This window comes from Malaclemys terrapin, chromosome 9 (genome assembly GCF_027887155.1).
Source record: "Malaclemys terrapin pileata isolate rMalTer1 chromosome 9, rMalTer1.hap1, whole genome shotgun sequence".
In the NCBI taxonomy this organism is placed as follows: Eukaryota; Metazoa; Chordata; order Testudines; family Emydidae; genus Malaclemys; species Malaclemys terrapin.
Window position 1 is genome coordinate 48731057 of NC_071513.1, and position 19126 is coordinate 48750182.

At 44.3% G+C, this 19126-nt stretch overlaps 2 protein-coding genes across 13 annotated transcripts in view; both read right to left on the minus strand.

Moving 5' to 3' along the window:
• The window catches only part of ILKAP (ILK associated serine/threonine phosphatase), a 38698-nt gene extending 30390 nt beyond the window's left edge, over window positions 1-8308 (minus strand). Inside the window, exon 1 of one of the 2 annotated variants that reach the window (XM_054039446.1) lies at window positions 8204-8307. In XM_054039446.1, the coding sequence (XP_053895421.1) occupies window positions 8204-8249 (46 nt within the window). In that variant the 5' untranslated portion in view covers window positions 8250-8307. Of the gene's footprint in view, window positions 1-8203 lie in introns of both variants that reach the window. The other variant, XM_054039447.1, reaches the window with a different exon arrangement.
• A 4657-nt stretch (window positions 8309-12965) lies between these two features.
• KIF1A (kinesin family member 1A) overlaps window positions 12966-19126 on the minus strand; it is a 182945-nt gene continuing 176784 nt past the window's right edge. For all 11 annotated transcript variants that reach the window (XM_054039625.1, XM_054039621.1, XM_054039620.1 and 8 more), the window contains one exon: window positions 12966-19055. In XM_054039625.1, coding sequence (XP_053895600.1) covers window positions 19013-19055 — 43 coding nt within the window. In that variant the 3' untranslated portion in view covers window positions 12966-19012. The remainder of the gene's footprint in view (window positions 19056-19126) is intronic.

The following is a 19126-nucleotide window of genomic DNA, read 5'->3' on the forward strand; positions in this document are numbered from 1 at the left end:
GTTATGGCCTTGATGTAGGAATTAGGTGAGGTGCTTTGGCCTGTGTTATGCAGGTCAGGCTAGATACCTTAGAAATTAATAGATTTACAGGCCAAGGAGGACTATTCTATGTTATCTAACACTATGGTAGATCAGTGCCAGATAAAAAACAAAAGCCTAATACTTACATGCATATTTTCCCATACATTTAAACCAGTGCTCTTAACCTGGGGTGCGAGATGCCCTTTCTAGGGGTGCGAGACATGCCAGATTTTTTTTTAAGAGGGTAAATCATCGAAAACACAAATTAAGCACAGGCATGAAAGTACAACTACTTTGTTTCATCAAACCTATGTATTTATTATTATATATTTTTAAACGATTACTGCATTAAATTTTAACTGTAAAATTATAGAATGAAAGAGAATTATATATTTATTTTAGTTAGGATATATCTAGGTTAAAGAACTGACCTACTTCAATGCTTTTTGATAAGGGGTGCGAGAACATATTTGAGAACCAAAGGGGTGCAGGCTGCAGTAAAGGTTAAGAACTGATTTAAACATTTAGCATCCCTTTCACCAACCCAAACATCCACAATTTTGAAGAGAGTCAAAACAGATGATATTTTGAGGACATTATTATGCCGAAAATTCCAATAGGACATTAACTCTTATTGGATAATGCTAACAAAGGGGTGGGCAAACTATGGCCTGCAGGCCGCATCCAGCCCCTTGGACTTTTTAATCTGGCCAGCAAGCTCCTGCTGGAGAACGGGGTTGGAAGCTTGCCTTGTTCTGCGCGTGCAGCAGCTCTGCGCGGCTCCTGGAAACGGGGGCAGCCAGGGGGCTCTATATGCTGCCCCCGCCCCAAGTGCAGGCTCTGCAGCTCCCATTGGCTGGTAACCACGGCAAATGGGCGGTTCCTGCAGACAGGGCAGTGCCCAGAGCAGCATGGCCCTGCCTCCATGTGGGAGCTGGAGGGGGAACAGGCCACTGTTTCCAGGAGTCACTTCAGGTAAGTGGTGTGGGATCCTGCACCCCTGAGCGCACCCCTGCACCCCAACCCCCTGCCCTGATTGCCCACCAAACCCTTTGATCCAAGCCCAGAGCAACCTCCTGCATCCCAAATCCCTCATCCCCAGCTACGATGGATTTGATTTAAATCACTAGCCAGGAAGACTCAATTTAATCATGGATTTCTACATAAAAGTGCATTCTTGTTGGTTGTTATAACCTTAGTACATATTCTTCACAACTCACAGATAGATGTAGATTTCATTTTTAGAAGGTACACACTATACATTTTTAAAGTGATTTATTTTGAAAACTTTTCAGATTAATTTTACAGCTATATCAGAAAATGAATGATTGTTTAGTTATTTCATTTACCAAAGGTAATTGAAGCAGATATTTATGAAGTCACTGGAATGTGAACGGTCATTAATATTTGGAGGATTTTCTTGCCATGCTGTATTAGGAGGAGAACATCACCAGACAGACATTTAAATTGTTTTATTTAACTAAAACAACGTTATATATTCTGGATTTTTTTTCTTCAACAGCAAACATAATATTTTAACATAAGCATAGGAATTTTTGAATTTAGTTAAACATTCAAGTTTTTTAAAATCAGGTTTGTTTTTGTTACAATTGTTTAACTAAAATAGTTAATGAAACATTTAAAAAAACAAAAGTTAAATTGATTATGTCTGCCATGATCTCAACATGAGAAACTTAAAATATTAGCTTATGCAGCTAACTCAGTTGTCTTCACCTTCATTTTCCAGATTGTTCATAATCTGGAAAAGAAAAACAAGCTTTCCTGCTTTTTCGGGTCCCAAACGATTTCTTAATTTGGAATGAATTAGTCCAAAGGAAAAAATAGTCTTTCTACACCGGCAGAAGAAGCTACTGCTATTAAAAGTGAGATTATCACGTCAACAGTCTCTGAATCCAAATGCTTAAAGTCACTGGTGTGACTTTCTTTAAAACATCATCAGCAAACACATTTCTTGAATGGTTCACCCTTAGCTCTGAAATTTATTACAGTTGGCATTATGGAGGGATGATTGCTGGATGTCCAGGTCATAGCCAACTCCTCTTTTTCAGCAGTTAATGTTTGACCCTGGTGCAGAGTATTGAGAATATTTGCAAGAAAATTAGCTGGAAATAGTCCCAGTCGTTTTTTTAAGGCTTGTAATTTTGTTATTGCATATTTCTCTTTTTAAGATCTCACTCAGTTCCTTCCTAATGTCAACAGCATCAGCAATAAAACAGCTATTTCCCTGCATTTTGTTCAAGGTTATAGAAATCGGCTTCAGGGTACTCAGCATCTGTTCAACATTTCTCTTAAACCCAATGTTGAGAACTTTGGTAGTGACAGTGCCATTATTTTTTTCATGATTTTTGGTCACAAACTGTCATCAGATTAGGCCAGTTCTTGATATAGTGCTCAAAACAGTCCACTACTGAGTTCCATCACACATCTTGTGGGAGAGTTCACTTGGTTCCTCCCACTTTTTTCAGAGCAGCTGCTGCAAAGTGGTTGTTACGGAAGTATTTTGCCATTTCAACAACATTAGCCTTTATTTCTGGAACACTGCAGTCTTTGGCTAGGAGGTGCATCAAATGAACACTGCAACCTTATGTTATTAGCTTGGGACTCTCTTCTAAATAATTTCTTCTCATCTTGGATACACTTGCAGCATTGTCTGTGACCAAGCTGCATATTAGACATTTTAATTTTTTTTCAGTTTGTGACAGTTTTTACTGCTACTTCTTGTAAGTATTCTGCTGCCTGTGCAATTCCTGATGTATCAATTGTTTCTGAAAGGAAGACATTCCCTTCTTCTGTTGTCCCACAAGCACATACAACAGGATTATTGTGGACATTGCTCCACCCATCAAGACTCAGGTTAACAATTTCATTCTCTAGACCTTTTGCACACTGCTCAATTTCTCTTTCATACACTTTATCCAGCAATTTGCTTGTGACATCTGCTCTGTTGGGTGGACTATATCCTGGTCTTAATGACCGAACCATGTTAATGAAGTGTAGATTCGCAATCATACGGAAAGGAGAGTTTGTTGCATAAACAAACCGGGCAAGTTTTTCATCAATTACCTCTTTTATAATCTACTGGTTCTTATCACAAATTTATATATGGTTGTTTCTGCATGACAGATTTTTTTTCCCCCCCTTTCTTTTCTTTTTGCTACAGGTGATATACTGTGGCTATGTGATATACATGATGTGACTGAAACACTATCATTGGCAGATAACTTTCAAATTATATAATGGTGATCTTGAAGGTGGATAGTCTTCAGAATCCTGTATGTTGAGGATGGATTCTCCTAAACAAAGTAAGTCAATGCAGTTATTTAATTATTATGACCATACTGCTAATTTAGTATTACTCATTGCAGTCACTGACACTCAGTACTACTTTAAAGGTGAAACTGTAAAAGGAAGATCTGCCTATTTCGGCTATTTGTTTTTTTAATCACAACTGCATCTAAAATAATAGTATCATAGAGTAACAACTATATTTTTTTTTTGCTCAAACATGAGAATTCAAGAATAGTCCAGAAGGAAGAAGACAGGCAGTCCTTAAGAAAGAAGTATGAAATAAAAAAGTTGACCAACCTGAAGATCCTGCATGTTCAAACACGTTCCTTTCATCATCTTCAACACAGCTTCCTCCTGAGAAGGAACACTTCTCATGATGTTGTTTCATTCTGGGAACCAAGCCTTGTATTTCTTTGTTGCACTGTTTGCATTTTGTACGCATGCCTGTCTTACCCACAGGTAGAGGAACTTCATTAAAATATTCCCAAACTTGGTCTCTTTTACAGTCTGCTGCCATTATAGGTTTTCCCTACTAGTGAGAGAATGGTATGGTAGTTCTCAAACCAATGAAGGCTACACTCAGAAAGACCTCAAGACTTCTGGAATATGCTGCTCAAACAGTTTCACTTTTGTTTCTACTGCCTGCCCCTCCCTTCACACATTGATCTCCAGACTTTTTCTCCTCTTGCCCAGATCTATTCCGCCCCCAACAATCTTCTATTCATTTTAGAGAGAGGTAAGGGATTGATTCAGTGTACACAAATTTGCAGAGGGACAATAGGGTTGAGGTCCGTTATTTCTTACCTCTATATATTATTTATTTAAAAAACATTCTCTGATGGTATCTTCCAGACTGAGCACTGAGTCCCATTGGGTAGATAGAAAGATTAATCTAAATAATCTGTATAGAAGCCCCTGGAATCCCATAAAATTGTGTCCCTAATCCATGAACTACTGGAACTCATTTACAAATTTTCTTAAACATGACATGAATATTTTGTCTTGTACTATAAAATTTATAATCCCTATTCCATGAGATATTTCTGAGCTATAATGTATTTCTCTTTAGATATGCTTTTTGAGGAAAAAAGCAATCACAAAAATCTGATTTAAAAAAAAATCATTGATTTTTATCCAACCTGTCCCCACCCAGAGTCTGCATGCACCCCCAGCCAGAGCCTCACCCCCCCACTATGCACCTTGTGTCCACAGTAGCAGTTCTTGCATCGATAAAGAGATCAGTGCACCATGAATAGCTATCCCACTGTGCAACAGACCAAAAGGTGTTTTGGAAAGGGTTTTTAATGCCTCACAAGGTCAGGTTTAGTGTCACACGTTATGAGTTTCTCAATCCCATCATAGAATATCAGGGTTGGAAGGGACCTCAAGAGGTCATCTAGTCCAACCCCCTGCTCAAAGCAGGACCAATTCCCAACTAAATCATCCCAGCCAGGGCTTTGTCAAGCCGGGCCTTAAAAACCTCTAAGGAAGGAGACTCCACCACCTCCCTAGGTAACGCATTCCAGGGCTTCACCACCCTCCTAGTGAAATAGTTTTTCCTAATATCCAACCTGGACCTCCCCCACTGCAACTTGAGACCATTGCTCCTTGTTCTGTCATCTGCCACCACTGAGAACAGCCGAGCTCCATCCTCTTTGGAACCCCCCTTCAGGTAGTTGAAGGCTGCTATCAAATCCCCCCTCATTCTTCTCTTCTGGAGACTAAACAATCCCAGTTCCCTCAGCCTCTCCTCATAAGTCATTTGCTCCAGCCCCCTAATCATTTTTGTTGCCCTCCGCTGGACTCTTTCCAATTTTTCCACATCCTTCTTGTAGTGTGGGGCCCAAAACTGGACACAGTATTCCAGATGAGGCCTCACCAATGTCGAATAAAGGGGAACGATCACATTCCTCGATCTGCTGGCAATGCCCCTACTTATACAGCCCAAAATGCCGTTAGCCTTCTTGGCAACAAGAGCACACTGTTGACTCATATCCAGCTTCTCGTCCACTGTGACCCCTAGGTCCTTTTCTGCAGAACTGCTACCTAGCCATTCGGTCCCTAGTTTGTAGCAGTGCATGGGATTCTTCCGTCCTAAGTGCAGGACTCTGCACTTGTCCTTGTTGAACCTCATCAGGCTTTTTTCGGCCCAATCCTCTAATTTGTCTAGGTCCCTCTGTATCCGATCCCTACCCTCTAGTGTATCATTCCATGGGCATCCTATTAGGTTTCCAGCTGCTTTTCAACTGCTCTGGTAACCTGTGAGCCAGCCATCTGTGTCAGAAAGCATGGATCCTGCACTGCTCTTCAGTATTTTGCTCTGCTCTATAAACACATAAGAGGAGTTCAACAGGGGAGTTATTCACCACCACCCTGACCCCCAGCCTCCTCCTTATAGAAGCAGCATGCCTGCAGCTCCAGACTTCTCCCTTACTTTCAACTATGCCTGCCACAGCTCTTCAGATTTTTTACACAGCACAGCTGTCTGTCATAGCCCTTCTGCTCCATGCCCTGAGCAAGTTCTTGCAGCTGGAGTGGAGTTGTGCCTACACAGCTTCCTCTCTCCACAGACCCAGGAAATCAACCACAGACTCCACACAGGTTTCAGAGTAGCAGCCGTGTTAGTCTGTATCCGCAGAAAGAACAGGAGTACTTGTGGCACCTTAGAGACTAACACATTTATTTGAGCGTAAGCTTTCGTGGGCTACAGCCCACTTCTTCAGATGCATAGAAGTGAACATATATTGAGGAGATATATATACACACACACACATACAGAGAGCTTGAAAAGGTAGGAGTTGTCTTACCAACTCTGAGAGGCCATTTAAGTAAGAGGAAAAAAAACTTTTGAAGTGATAATCAAGATAGCCCAGTACAGACAGTTTGATAAAAAGTGTGAGAATACTTACATGGGGAGATATATTCAATGTTTGTAATGGCTCAGCCATTCCCAGTCTCTATTCAAGTCTAAGTTGATTGTATCTAGTTTGCATATCAATTCAAGCTCAGCAGTTTCTCCTTGGAGTCTGTTTTTGAAGCTTTTCTGTTGCAAAATTGCCACCTGCAGGTCTGTCATTGAGTGACCAGACAGGTTAAAGTGTTCTCCTACTGGTTTTTGAATGTTATGATTCCTGCAGTCAGATTTGTGTCCATTAATTCTTTTGAGTAGAGACTGCCCGGTTTGGCCAATGTACATGGCAGAGGGGCATTGGTGGCACATGATGGCATATCACATTGGTAGATGTGCAGGTGAATGAGCCCCTGATGGCATGGCTGATGTGATTAGGTCCTATGATGATGTCACTTGAATAGATATGTGGACAGAGTTGGCATCAGGCTTTGTTGCAAGGATAGGTTCCTGGGTCAGTGTTTTTGTTCAGTGGTGTATGGTTGCTGGTGAGTATTTACTTCAGGGTGGGGGGTTGTCTGTAAGGGAGGACAGGTCTGTCTCCCAAGATCTGTGAGAGTGAGGGATCATCTTTCAGGATAGATTGTAGATCTTTGATGATGCGCTGGAGAGGTTTTAGTTGGGGGCTGAAGGTGACAGCTAGTGGTGTTCTGTTATTTTCTTTGTTGGGCCTGTCTTGTAAGAGGTGACTTCTGGATACTCATCTGGCTCTGTCAATCTGTTTTTTCACTTCAGCAGGTGGGTATTGTAGTTTTAAGAATGCTTGATCGAGATCTTGTAGTGCTTGTCTCTGTCTGAAGGATTGGAGCAAATGCGGTTGTATCTTAGAGCTTGGCTGTAGACAATGGATCGTGTGATGTGTCCTGGATGGAAGCTGGAGGCATGTAGGTAAGTACAGCAGTCACCAGCATTTGATATGAGGTTTCCATACTGTGCAAACAGGAAGAGCGAATTCAAAACTTTCCAGGGCTTTAACGGGGAGGGATGTTCACCAGAATGCACAGGATGGACAATGTGGGATACTTCCTGGAAGACACTTGGTGCAACCTAAGCAATGCAGTGTTAACACGGACAGCTCTAAGTCGCCCTACACTCTATCTCGTCAAGGTTGTTTTATTAGGTCAGCATAACATGAGTGTTAAAATGGCAGGAGGAGCATTGCATTCAATCATACTGTGCCTTTTCCTTGAGTTTTCTTCAATGACCATGTCCACCTCTCTCTAGCCTGCCTTCGCTCCCTCCCTGCCTTATATTTCTGCCTCTTCTCTCCTTTCTCCCCCGCAAATCTAGAAGGACGCTATACAGTATGTCTCTTCTCTGACTTTGCCTCTCCTCGCGCACACAGCGCAGTGGAGTTTTACCCGACACTAAACAGTCCCGGGCTGATCCCCCAGCCGAAGCCAAGCCCTGGGCCACTGACACAGAGATGGAGGCGCCAGGATCCCATTGGCAGCAGGACGAGATTCAACCCTCAGGGCGTGATCAGTCGCACCTGTCGGTGTTGGGGTCTGCGCCCGCCCTGGGGTGGCGGGTGCGGGGGCCAGGCTGAAGCTGTCCCCTGGCTAGAGCCGTGGCGGGGCGGACCCTGGCTCAGCACCCACAGGTATGTCCGCCCGCCTTCCTCAGCTAGCAGGGGCTGCGGAGGCCGCAGGCCGCCCACCCCTCGCCCACGGCTGCCCGCCACAACCAGCCACTTAGGCCGACCCGAGGAGCGCGCCGCGGCCTTCCGCAGCACTAAGGGTGAGCGCGGCGCAGGAGGACCCGGCCACACAGGGATGGGCCCAGGAGCGTCAACCCGCGCGGCCGAGCGGGGCAGGCCCGGGGGCTTCACCTCACGCCGCGGCCGGGAGGGGCGAGGGTAGTGGTTGCTAAGGCTGGCCCCGCCCAGAGGGGCGCAGGGCCCGCTGGGAGATCTCGGGCCCGGCCGCGGCCCCCTGCGGCGGGAAAATGTGGGGCCACACTCACCTGCTGCCGAGGGATCCGGCTCCGGGAAGTCCCCGAACAAATCCATCCGGCCCGGCCCGGGACTCCACAGCCCGCTTCCTAGTTCCTGCTCCTCCTAAGGCCCAGTTCCGCCCTCCCTTAATCAGCTCGCGGGGCGGGACCAGAACCCCTCCCCTACCAATCACCCCGAGGGGCGGAACTAGAGCCCTCTCGCTTACCAATCACCCTGAGGGGCAGGGCTATAGCCCTCTTGCCTACCAATCATCCCCGAGGGGCGGGACCAGAGCTGCCTCCTATCAATCACCCGGCGGGGGCAGGGCCTCAGGCCTTTACCAGCCGCTAGTTACAAGGCAGGTCCCAAGGCCTCTCTCAGCTGCCAATCATCCTGTGGGCGGGTCCGAGTAGAACCGTCAATCACCTGCTGGGAAATGGGGGGTCCCCAGCCCTGGACCCTGTGCTGTGGCCATCGCGGGGTGGGCAGGGCCTGCAGGTCTGGCCTTGGCCAAAGGTCAGGCTCTGGAGGCTGTTGCCCCACATCTGGCAGGGGGGTGTGAGGGCAGGGCTGTTACCCAGGTGCAATGGCCCTGCTGTGCCTGCCGCTCCCCAGTGCCAAGCCCACCATTGCCCCCGTGGCCATGCCCGGGCCACTAGGTGGGAGGTGGGAAGAACCCAGCTAACTGCCCAAGTTGGGGGGCAGTTAGAAATCTATGGAGCCATGTGAGGGCTGTCCAGGTTTTCCCACGCTCATCCCTTTTTTGAGATAGCTGTCCTGGGACATTTGTAAGGCTGGTCAGTACATACAGTACATACAGTTTTTCTGGCTCAGGATCATCCTGGATGGCCCAGAGGTGGCAACCCTAAGACACCTGGAGCACATCAGTGCTTCTAGGACTATTTGGAGATTCTTCCATTACCTCCTTTGTCAGCTTTCCCTTCAGACTGAGGAGTCAAGCAGCTTTTGTTTTCCCAAAGATTTAGTTTGCTCCTGATGCTATGCAATGAGGATGTGACACAGAAGAGTGCTAGTAGGGGACTGCTCTTTGCTTCTTAGGTCTAGTCACCTGACATGGATCAGGGTTATAGAAGCTTAATGTTCCAGTTACATGGTAAGAGGTCAGTATCCACTAATTCCGGTGTCCACTGTGAAACACCCCCCCCGCCCACCAAGTATGCCACATGTAGCAGGATCTATTTCTCTGTGACGTAATCCAATACAACATAACACTAGCTTGATGTGAGCCCTGTGGGAAAATATGATACACCAGAAGGTGGGGTGGAACTATCCCATTTTAGTTCCCAAAATACTTTCTGACACTAGTATTTGGCCTGTTGATACTAAAATTTAATTTTGTCTGCAAGGCCATATTTATTCATTAACTCCCCACATAATTTTGCTTTCCACATGACAGAGAAGGCTATATAGCAGAAATCTTTTCCTTGGTCACTGCAGGAATGTATTAATCAGATTTAGGAATTCTGGGTTTCCAAATACCATATTCACATTGACAGATCATGCTAGTCACATAAATTAAGGCACTACTGAAAGGTGCTTAGATACCATGGTGATGGGCATAGTATCAGAAATGGATTATAATAGAACAGAATCTGCAAAACTTTCTCTGAGAGCTTGCAGTGTTTTTAGTTTTGTCCCCTAATATTTTAGTGCCATATATCACTATCTCCCTAGATGACTTCTGTCTATATTCACAAAACCAGGAAGAAGGGAAGGGATAAGATGAATGTTTCAGTGTTAGATAGAGTACACATATGACCTCTGTGTTTGCTGCCCAGAATAGAATGAAAAATTTGAGAACTGGAGCTAGCTGAAAAATGAGGAACAGTTTAATGAAAACATTTCATCCAGCTCTTCTGAGAGCTGAGGTCTCCCCTTCAGCAGACCGGCACTTACTAGCACTGTCCATGCTAGACAGGCTCACATGGAGTCAAATTCACTGCTTGTCTAAAGTGAAGTGAATTCACTAGATTTTAAAGAGTTGTGCACATTGACATCAGCAGTGAATTTGGCTCATTATATCCACAGTGGTTTCTTCTTCAACTGTGAAGGTTTTTAAGTGCCTCAGGAATAATTATCTGAACCAGATGAACCAGTCTGAAGTAGAAACACTGAACCCAATTGTCCCTTTCCATAGAACCCCGGCCCAGAATGATCTGTGGGGGAGGAAATTTTCATGAGGTTCCCCTCTTGTAGTTCTCTTCCCAGTTATTTTGTTAGGGAAAAGGATGAGCCTCCCCAGAAGAGCCAACTGTGATTCTCAGGAACGGTGGGAAGCAAAAACCAGATGCATGGGGTGGATCCACTGTTCCCACAGGTGCCCTGCTCCTGCAAAACAGCTCCAGTGAAGTCAAGCTGTCAAGGTTTCTGATGCTAGCAGCTGCCCCAGGGGCTGTCCAAAAGAGAACTCCCCACTCGAGGGCATGGGACATAGAAAAATAATGCTGCCTTGGGATGACATTTACACAGCAGATGACATTAAAACCTCCGCCTGCAATTAAATCTATAGTAGTATCTCCTGTTCTAAACGTAGGCCACACTTCACGTAAGTGAAACTGCAGTGCTGTAAATATCCTCTGAATTGGAAATGATCTAATCCTTATTGTACTGTGCCAGAACTTTTCCCAGCTTTTAAGTCTTTATAACAGAGTTCTGCTAATGACTATTCTCATGGTGCTGACATCTATGGTATATTTTTTGATACATCACTGTGCAGCACCTTGTGCGTTGTACATTGCCTGGTTTAAGATGTTCCATGGGAGGGGGGTGTGTGTTGTGCTCAGTGTATTTGCCTGGGACTAGCAGAAGCTTTTAATCAAAGATTTAGGTGACTAGCTTCAGGGTTCCTTCGGGGAGGGCTGAGTGGCTTATGAACTCTTAGACCAGTGGTTCTCAAACTGGGGCCACTGCTTGTGTAGGGAAAGCCCTTGGCAGGCCAGGCTGGTTTGTTTACCTGCCCCGTCCACAGGTCCGGCCGATCGCGGCTCCCACTGGCCACGGTTCACCGCTTTAGGCTAATGGGAGTTGCTGGAAGCTTTCCCTACACAAGCGGCGGCCCCAGTTTGAGAGCCACTGTCTTAGACCATTAGCTATTCTATGTAGGAAGTTTAGTTTGGGAGGATTAGGTCTGATTCTCGTTTGACTTATACCAGTGTAAATCAGGAGTAACTCCGCAGAAGTCAATAGAGACAGACCGGTGTAAAAGGTTCAATCCTGCAATGTGCTACTCCTGGGGGAATTCTGTGCCAAAAAATTAAAAATTTTGTGCACAATATTTTAAAATTCTGCATATTTTATTTGTCAAAATAACATTATAAAAATCATGCCAGTTTCAATTATTTTGGAAATTTATTTCAAAATATTGTAATGTCAGCAACTATGTTGGTAACAATACAGGCACAAAAATTTTCCTCCAGGAGTAGAGAGTTAAAGAAACCCGTTTCCCTGCCTCCCCCGCTCAGAGCCTAGTGGGGGGGGGGCAGACACTCACACTCCCTACCCCCCCAGAGCCCAGCTGTGGAGTGCCCCCCAGCCTAGACACCCAAACCCTCTACCTCCCAGAGCCCCCTCCACCCAGACACTCACACGCACCCCCTATCCCCCAGCTTGGGGCCTCCCAAGCCCAGACACTCACACTCCCCTCCAGCGCTCAGATGCAGGACCCATCCCAACCCAGACACTTGCACCCCCTCCCCACCAGAGTGCAGCTGTGGGGCACACCCCAGCCCAGACACCTATACCCCCTAGCCCCCAGAGCCCAGGGATCCAGAGGGAGAAACAGCCTGATGCTGGGTCCTGTGCTTGTGTGGAGATTCCTGCAGGCTGCCTCCTTCCTTCAGGATGTGCCAGGAACTGCAGCTGCCAGGAACCCTCCAGCTCCTTCCCCCTCTCCCTGGCACTGTCTTTTATTTGTGAGCTGTGCTCTGCTGGGTCCAGTGACTCCTAATGGCAGCTAGCAGCTCTGCAGCTCATTTCTGTGGGAGAAAAAGGAAATTTTGCATTCACATTAATTTCTGCGCAAATTCTGCATGTGCAATGGTGCAAATTCCCCCAGGAGTAATGTGCTGAGCACTCTGGTCCCAATCTAACAAAGCACTTACGCTTGTAACCATTGATGTCAGTGGACTACTCACATTCTTAAATGTTTTGCTGTGTTGTGGCCAGAGAGCTGAGCATTTTGTGTAAGCGAGCACTAAATGAGAGGGCAATTGAACCCATTGTGATTATCACCTTAAGTACTACTGTTCTTTTACTATATACTAGTATGACAAAGCTCAAATGGTATAAAATATGGTATAAAATATCTGAACATACATATAGGTACTCCCTCGAAGCTACAGCATCATAGAATCATAGGATTAGAAGGGACTGCAAGGGTCATCTAGTTTAACCCCCTGCCAAGATGCAGGATTTGTTGTGGTTAAACCATCCAAGACAGATGGCTGTATACAGCCTCCTTTTTAAAATCTCCTGTGAAGGAGCTTCCACAACCTCCTGAGGCAGTTTTTCCATTGTCCTACTGTTCTTCAAGTTAGGAAGTTTTTCCTGAGATTTAATCTAAAAGACCGCCCTTTATTGGGTTGAGAAGAGAATTCATTTGTCATACTAATTTATCTCTAGAACTATGTTGAGTTAAAACCTTATTTCATTTTATTAAACCTGACCTCACCTATTTCTTTAAGAAAAAAAAATTACCAAGGAGCCATTGTCCGGTATTTGCATAAATGCCACATTTATTTCTTAACTGAACAATGCCTTAAGTATACACAAACAGTTTAAGACATCGAGAAAACTAGACTCATGACTTCAGTAGTTTTGTTATTATACAGTAGTACAGGGTGTGCCCACAGCAATCACATATATACAAAGCAAGAGAAATGGTCTCCCAGCACTTGGGGATGGCATCACAGGAAGAACTCATGTGGACAAACTAGATAATGGAAGCACAGGCAAAAACAAACAAATAAAACAAAACCCTCAAAACAAAACAAAAAAACCCCAACCAAACTAAAATAAAATTAACCACAACCGCCTTCATTTTACAGTAAGGTCTTAATAACAAGTTGAATCTCATGAAGAGTTCCTTCATACAGCTCATTGATTACCAGACAGAAAGAGAGACAGTAAGAGCATATTAGAAAGGTGTTAGACTTATGGGCTGCTGCTGATTATGACATACTGTAGCACGTTTCCTTCATCATTGGCAACAGCTGGAAATATTTATGTGAACTTATCCAGTTCTCAGTCAGGTGCCGCCTCCTTTCCCACTGTAAAAACTCAACTTCTTCTTGCTTGTTTCTTTTGAGGTCAATTTGGGAAATCTTTCTCTGTGGTTACCAGACCAGCTGTTCTCTGAGGGCCCTTTGAAGAGCTGGTATTTTTCTTTTGAGTGAGCACCTCATTGTTGGCTGAGGATCTTTAGGATGGGTGCTCATATGAAAAACTTAATGTAGACAAATGACTGCCTCTTGCATGATTACAAGAGACCAGGCAAAGACAGTCAATTGATTTCAAAGCTGTTTCCCCATGACAAACTTGTTCCATGAAATTATCTCTTATCCTAACTTCCTGTTAACTCATGATTAACTTTGATGACATCATTGTATCTCACTGACCTCTGTTACACCAAGGAAACAATATGATTCTATTACAGTGCAACTGCTGTTAATTCTGAGTGACCAGTCTACATCTCAGTGGTTTAACACTGAATTCAATTAGTTTTCAAATTCATCTACACATATTGAAACATACTGGGGATGTCTTAGCCAAATACACCCATTTTGGATTCTTTCTTCATTAATAAGGTCTATATGGGTCTTTTCCTGTGGCATTCTTACCATCACAACAAAGTTTCTATGCCTCAGCTTTGACCGAAGCTAAAAGATTTACCCATTCTTTAATGTTTAAATCTTGAAGACCCTTTTCATCCTCAAATCCAATGGAAAGAACAATTAATAGAATTTAATCTCAGCTACTCTAAGAGCTGGTTCATGTATCCTCTACTTGAATTTTTGAGAATGCATCTCTCTCTGGGTGGGACTCTTAACAGCAGGGATGCTAAGTGAGGAAGGGTGTGGGGTATCAGATATAGAAGAGGACTCTCCAGGACTCTCCAAATATAGAAGATATAGAATTAGGACTCTCCAGCCATTCCCCAGATGGTACTAAAGAAAATAACCCTTTTGCAGAATCCACATGAACAGCAGATGGCTACTATCTGGATATTTTATTGGGAGCCAGTATAAGTCCCATAAGCAGTCATTACTCCTCAACTCTAGATCTTTATATTTGCGGCCTGATCCAAGCCCACTGGTGTCAATGGAAAGACTCCCACTGACTTTGGATCAGACCTCAGTCTCTAACTCAGAAAAGTAGTGTGCTCTGCAGATTTGCTGGCCTCAGGCACACAGCACTGACTGAGTGAAACTAGATGTCTTCTCCATAACCAAACCATCAAGATCATGCTCTTCAGGATCGCTGACCTAAGGCATGACCCATAACAGTATTACCCCCAAGCCATCCTTCCTCTCTGACCTGACAGGGTTTCCCAGAGGACCCAACACTGGCATTTGCATCCCTTCCTCATTTTTCTCCCATTGTCTCCTGTGATTCTGTGTCTAGTCCAAAACAAATACAGGCATGTATATAAGGAAGCATGGTGATATACTTTTATAACCTAGCTACCTCCACTCTAGACTGCTCTAACCTGGGGAAATCTCTGAGAAGACTGAATAGGAGATTAAAAAACCCCAGGAGACCAAGAATGCCTTGATTTACCCTTAAAATCCAGAGTTCAGTTGGGATGAGAATGGAAATTTAATAAGCCTGTTTTACCAAATGAAGGGGCTTAAAATTTCATATGTTTCCTAAGATTGGCTCCAGAAGACTTTGGTTTACACTAGCTCTTGATGGGACTGTACCAGCCATTCAGGAAATGTCTTAGAAACTGCATCTAAACAACAAGTCTTTGACTATGAATTATGTTAAAATAAATACTCAAGCCAAGTGGTCTTTACCAAGGGCCTGATTCAAAATGCACTGAAGCTGATGGGAGACTTTCCATCAGGGCCTCAGTGGAAGGATTTATTTGCTGCTAGAGCAGAGATTGCTGAAATGTATTTTCACCAGGTGACAATCAGTTCTTTGAGTTGAGGTTTAGCAGTTAGAATGAGCCCTAGTCCTTTCTATGAAAACTCCCCTATACTGTCAAGCAGAGTTGGGAGATAGAACAAAGAATTAAGAATTAAAAAACCCTAGAACTTAAGACTTATTAATATGGATATATACACAAGGGGAGGAGCGCTCTAACTGTTCTAGGTTTTGATTCAGCAGTCAGCAAAAAACTGTGGCATGTACTAAACATTAGATATGTGCTTAATTCCATTCAGTGTGATTTAAGCACATGCTTAATTGCTCTGCTGGATAGGGATGGACATAAGCATGTGCTTACATACTTTTCTGAACTGGGGACATAGTTTGGAGTTTCTCTCTTGCAGATTCTCATTGAGGGCAAAGCATCTCTCTGTGTATATAACAACACATAAGATTTATTTGTATGTATAAAGCGCTTATTCCAGGCATTAGGCATTTAATCTAATTATTAAAATTCAGTCCTGGATTTAAAAAAAATATTTTAAGTCCATAAGGAATAGCTGTAAAAACAAGAGACCTTCACCTTGGTCAGCAAGTTGTTGTCTAACCCGTCTGCCCATGTAGGACTGGCACAAAGAAGAAAAGCCCACTGAAAGGAACAAGCACTGGCACCTGCACTGACACTGTTCCCTACAGGAACCCGCAGTGCTATCCAGGTCAGAGAGATAGAATGAAATTCCCTGGGAATGGGAGTGATGCCGTGGAGCTGGTCAAAAGCAAATCAGGGTCCAGAGGGAAAAAAAGCACTTGTCATACAGCATGAGAACTGAACGAAATAGTGGCTCAATACAAATGCACTGTCTCTGTGCAGACAGGAGGCAGAGGCTGGGGAATGAAATCTTTCTTCACACTGCAGCATGGTGATGGGCAATTGCTGGGAGCTTTTGTGTGCGTGTGATATCTCTACAAGCCCGTTGAGGTTGCATGGAGGCTTTGTTGGGCTCCCCACATGTCCCCTTATCCCATACCCTAGCCTCCCCAAAACAAGAAAAAGGGAAAGAAGAAATACAGTGCATAGACCATCTCCACCTGGAGCCACACACACAATACTCAACAAACACAACAGAGAGGATGGAAAAGTGCCGAAGAGAACCAAGGCACAGCTGTGCTGTGCAAATTAAAGTCAGCCATGAAGTGTGATGATGAAGCATGGACCAGTGATGGTCCTGGGAGATGTATGGAGGGAGGGGGAGCTCCCCAGGTTTCTGCCTGGAGTTGCATGCATACAACCAACTGGAAATCTTAATTAAACAATCTGGGTAATTAAAAATTAATAAAGATCTTTGCTGCTGAAGTTACTTTAAAAAGCTTATAGCAAGGTCAGCACCAGATGACCAGGTCCTTCCCATGGGGAGAGGGATTATTAATGATGCCATATCTCTGCTTTGGTATGCCTCCCCCACCAACTTAGCTGTTCTATGTAGGCAGTCTAAGCCCAATAGAGAGGTGGGGCAAGGGGAAGAAGGATGAAGTTAATGTTTTAAATGGGGTAGAGGAATAAGAAAATGGCATCACATATAAAAGTAAAAAGTCTCAATTTCTCTCATCCTTGCCCATCCTCATGCCATTCTCTCTGCTACCCATTCAGTTGCTGCAAACAGATTCTTCCCATAAGAAAGAGAAAGGAAGTAAAAGCCCTTTCAGAAAAGGACAGTGAAACTCAGCCATCTGGTTCGAGACAACTGTTTTGAATTTAGGCTCCAATATAATTTTATGTTCTAGCTTTAACCCCCACCAGTAACAACCCTTTATTAACTCTGACCATCTGCACAGATGTAACTATATGGGCACCTTCCCAAGATTCACTAATGAACCCGCATTTGGGTGTAGTAGCCACCTGATAGCCCAGAACAAGCTATTGCTAGCTAAACACAACGCAGGTCTACAGTAATGCACACCTCAGGTCTGTCATCTCCCTCCGTATTACACTCACTGGCAGGATGCAATCCCTCCTGGCCTCTCCCCACTTCCCAGCTGGGTGGGTTTGATCAGAGAGGATTCTTGAGCCCCATCTACAGTGAGTCCCTGTCACAATGATTAATCCTTTTGGAGGTTTCCCAGCTAGAGATTAGTACAGTACAGCCCATGCCAGAGATTAGTACAGTACAGCATAGATGGACTGCATACTTACTAGAACAGGGGTAGGCAACCTATGGCATGGGTGCCAAAGGTGGCACGTGAGCTGATTTTCAGTGGCACTCACATTGCCTGGGTCCTGGCCACCGGTCCGGGGAGCTCTGCATTTTAATTTAATTTTAAATGAAGCTTCTTAAACATTTTAAAAACCTTATTTACTTTACATACAACAATAGTTTAGTTATATATTATAGACTTATAGAAAGAGGCCTTCTAAAAACGTTAAAATGTATTACTGGCACGCGAAACCTTAAATCAGAGTAAATAAATGAAGACTCGGCACACCACTTCTGAAAGGTTGCCGACCCCTGTATTAGAAGGTGACTGAGGATATTGAGAGGCAGGCTGCATTGTACTCATTTGGAGCATTCAAACAGCACCCCACCCCAAAAGTGAACTGGCAGAACCATCTGCCCTTCCAGAACTTCAGATCCCCTTTCCATCCCTTTCACCCCATTTGAAGTTGGGCCCTGAAAACAGACAGAATAGAGGGTAGAACCAACCAGAACCTGTCATCATTGCATTCTACCTGTCTAGTCACTGAACCCTACATTGTTGGGTTTCAAGCACTTGGGAAAATGGAGGGGATGGGATATACACACATGTACACACACACACAAAGTGCTTTGATAAGTGCGGTGACTTGTCCGTGTGCATGTCTTTGCTGTGCTATGTGTGGATTGCCTCGTTTGGGAGGGCACAGTGCACTATCCAGTCACCACGTGGAGGAAAAGTGGTTTGAGCTCTGGAGTCAAGGCTAAGGAGATGGGGTAGGGTAGGAGGGTGAGAGTTCTGAAGTCAGTGTGTATGTGTTTGCACAGAGGTGGGAGCATGACCTCCTGAATCCATCCAGACCTCCCAGTGCTGGGATAGAGAAAGAAGACAAAAATGGCATCACAAAATGGCCTGACAACCCCTTCCCCACTGGCCCACCGTCCAAGGCCCTGCCTTCCCTTGAGGAGGCTTTATGTATGCAGACATGAGCAATAAAACGGGATAAACTCAATGTAGAGATTGCAGTGAAGTAAATAGAAATAAATACTTTATAAATATAATCTCAAACTACCATAACTTAATCTATCTTCTTTTAAAACGTCAATAAGTTAAGAAGTATCAGTACTTAAACCTATCACTTTCTCTTCACATGGAAGCAATTCCTCATGACTTGTAATGTCTGACCTTTCAAACGCTCCTGCCTCCTTAAATTGAAGCCTTGCTTTAAAATAAGAAACACAACTCCCGCTTTTGAAAGTTACAGGTCATGTGACACCAAGGTCACTCAATAGGCAGAAGATGGGCAGAAGATCACATGCACACAAGAAATCATGACCAGGCTGTACCAGGCTTTTGCAGATACAACAGAAATGCATTTTCCCAGTGAAGGTGTAAATCAAGATGGATCCATTTGTGGAGCAGGCAGCTGGGGTGGTGGATGGCATGAAAGATTTGACGTTAAGATAGGGACTCTTGTATAGAACCAGCAATCTTGATCCTGCTGGCAGACAGATGAGGTGGAGAATGGTTTTAGGTTAGATTCTCATCTGGGCTGTTCTCCTTCTGGACAGCTTGGATCTGTTTTGGAAACCAGGAGACAAAAGGAGTCAACGGACTAGAAAAGGAATGCAGAGAGAAAGAAAGGGAGG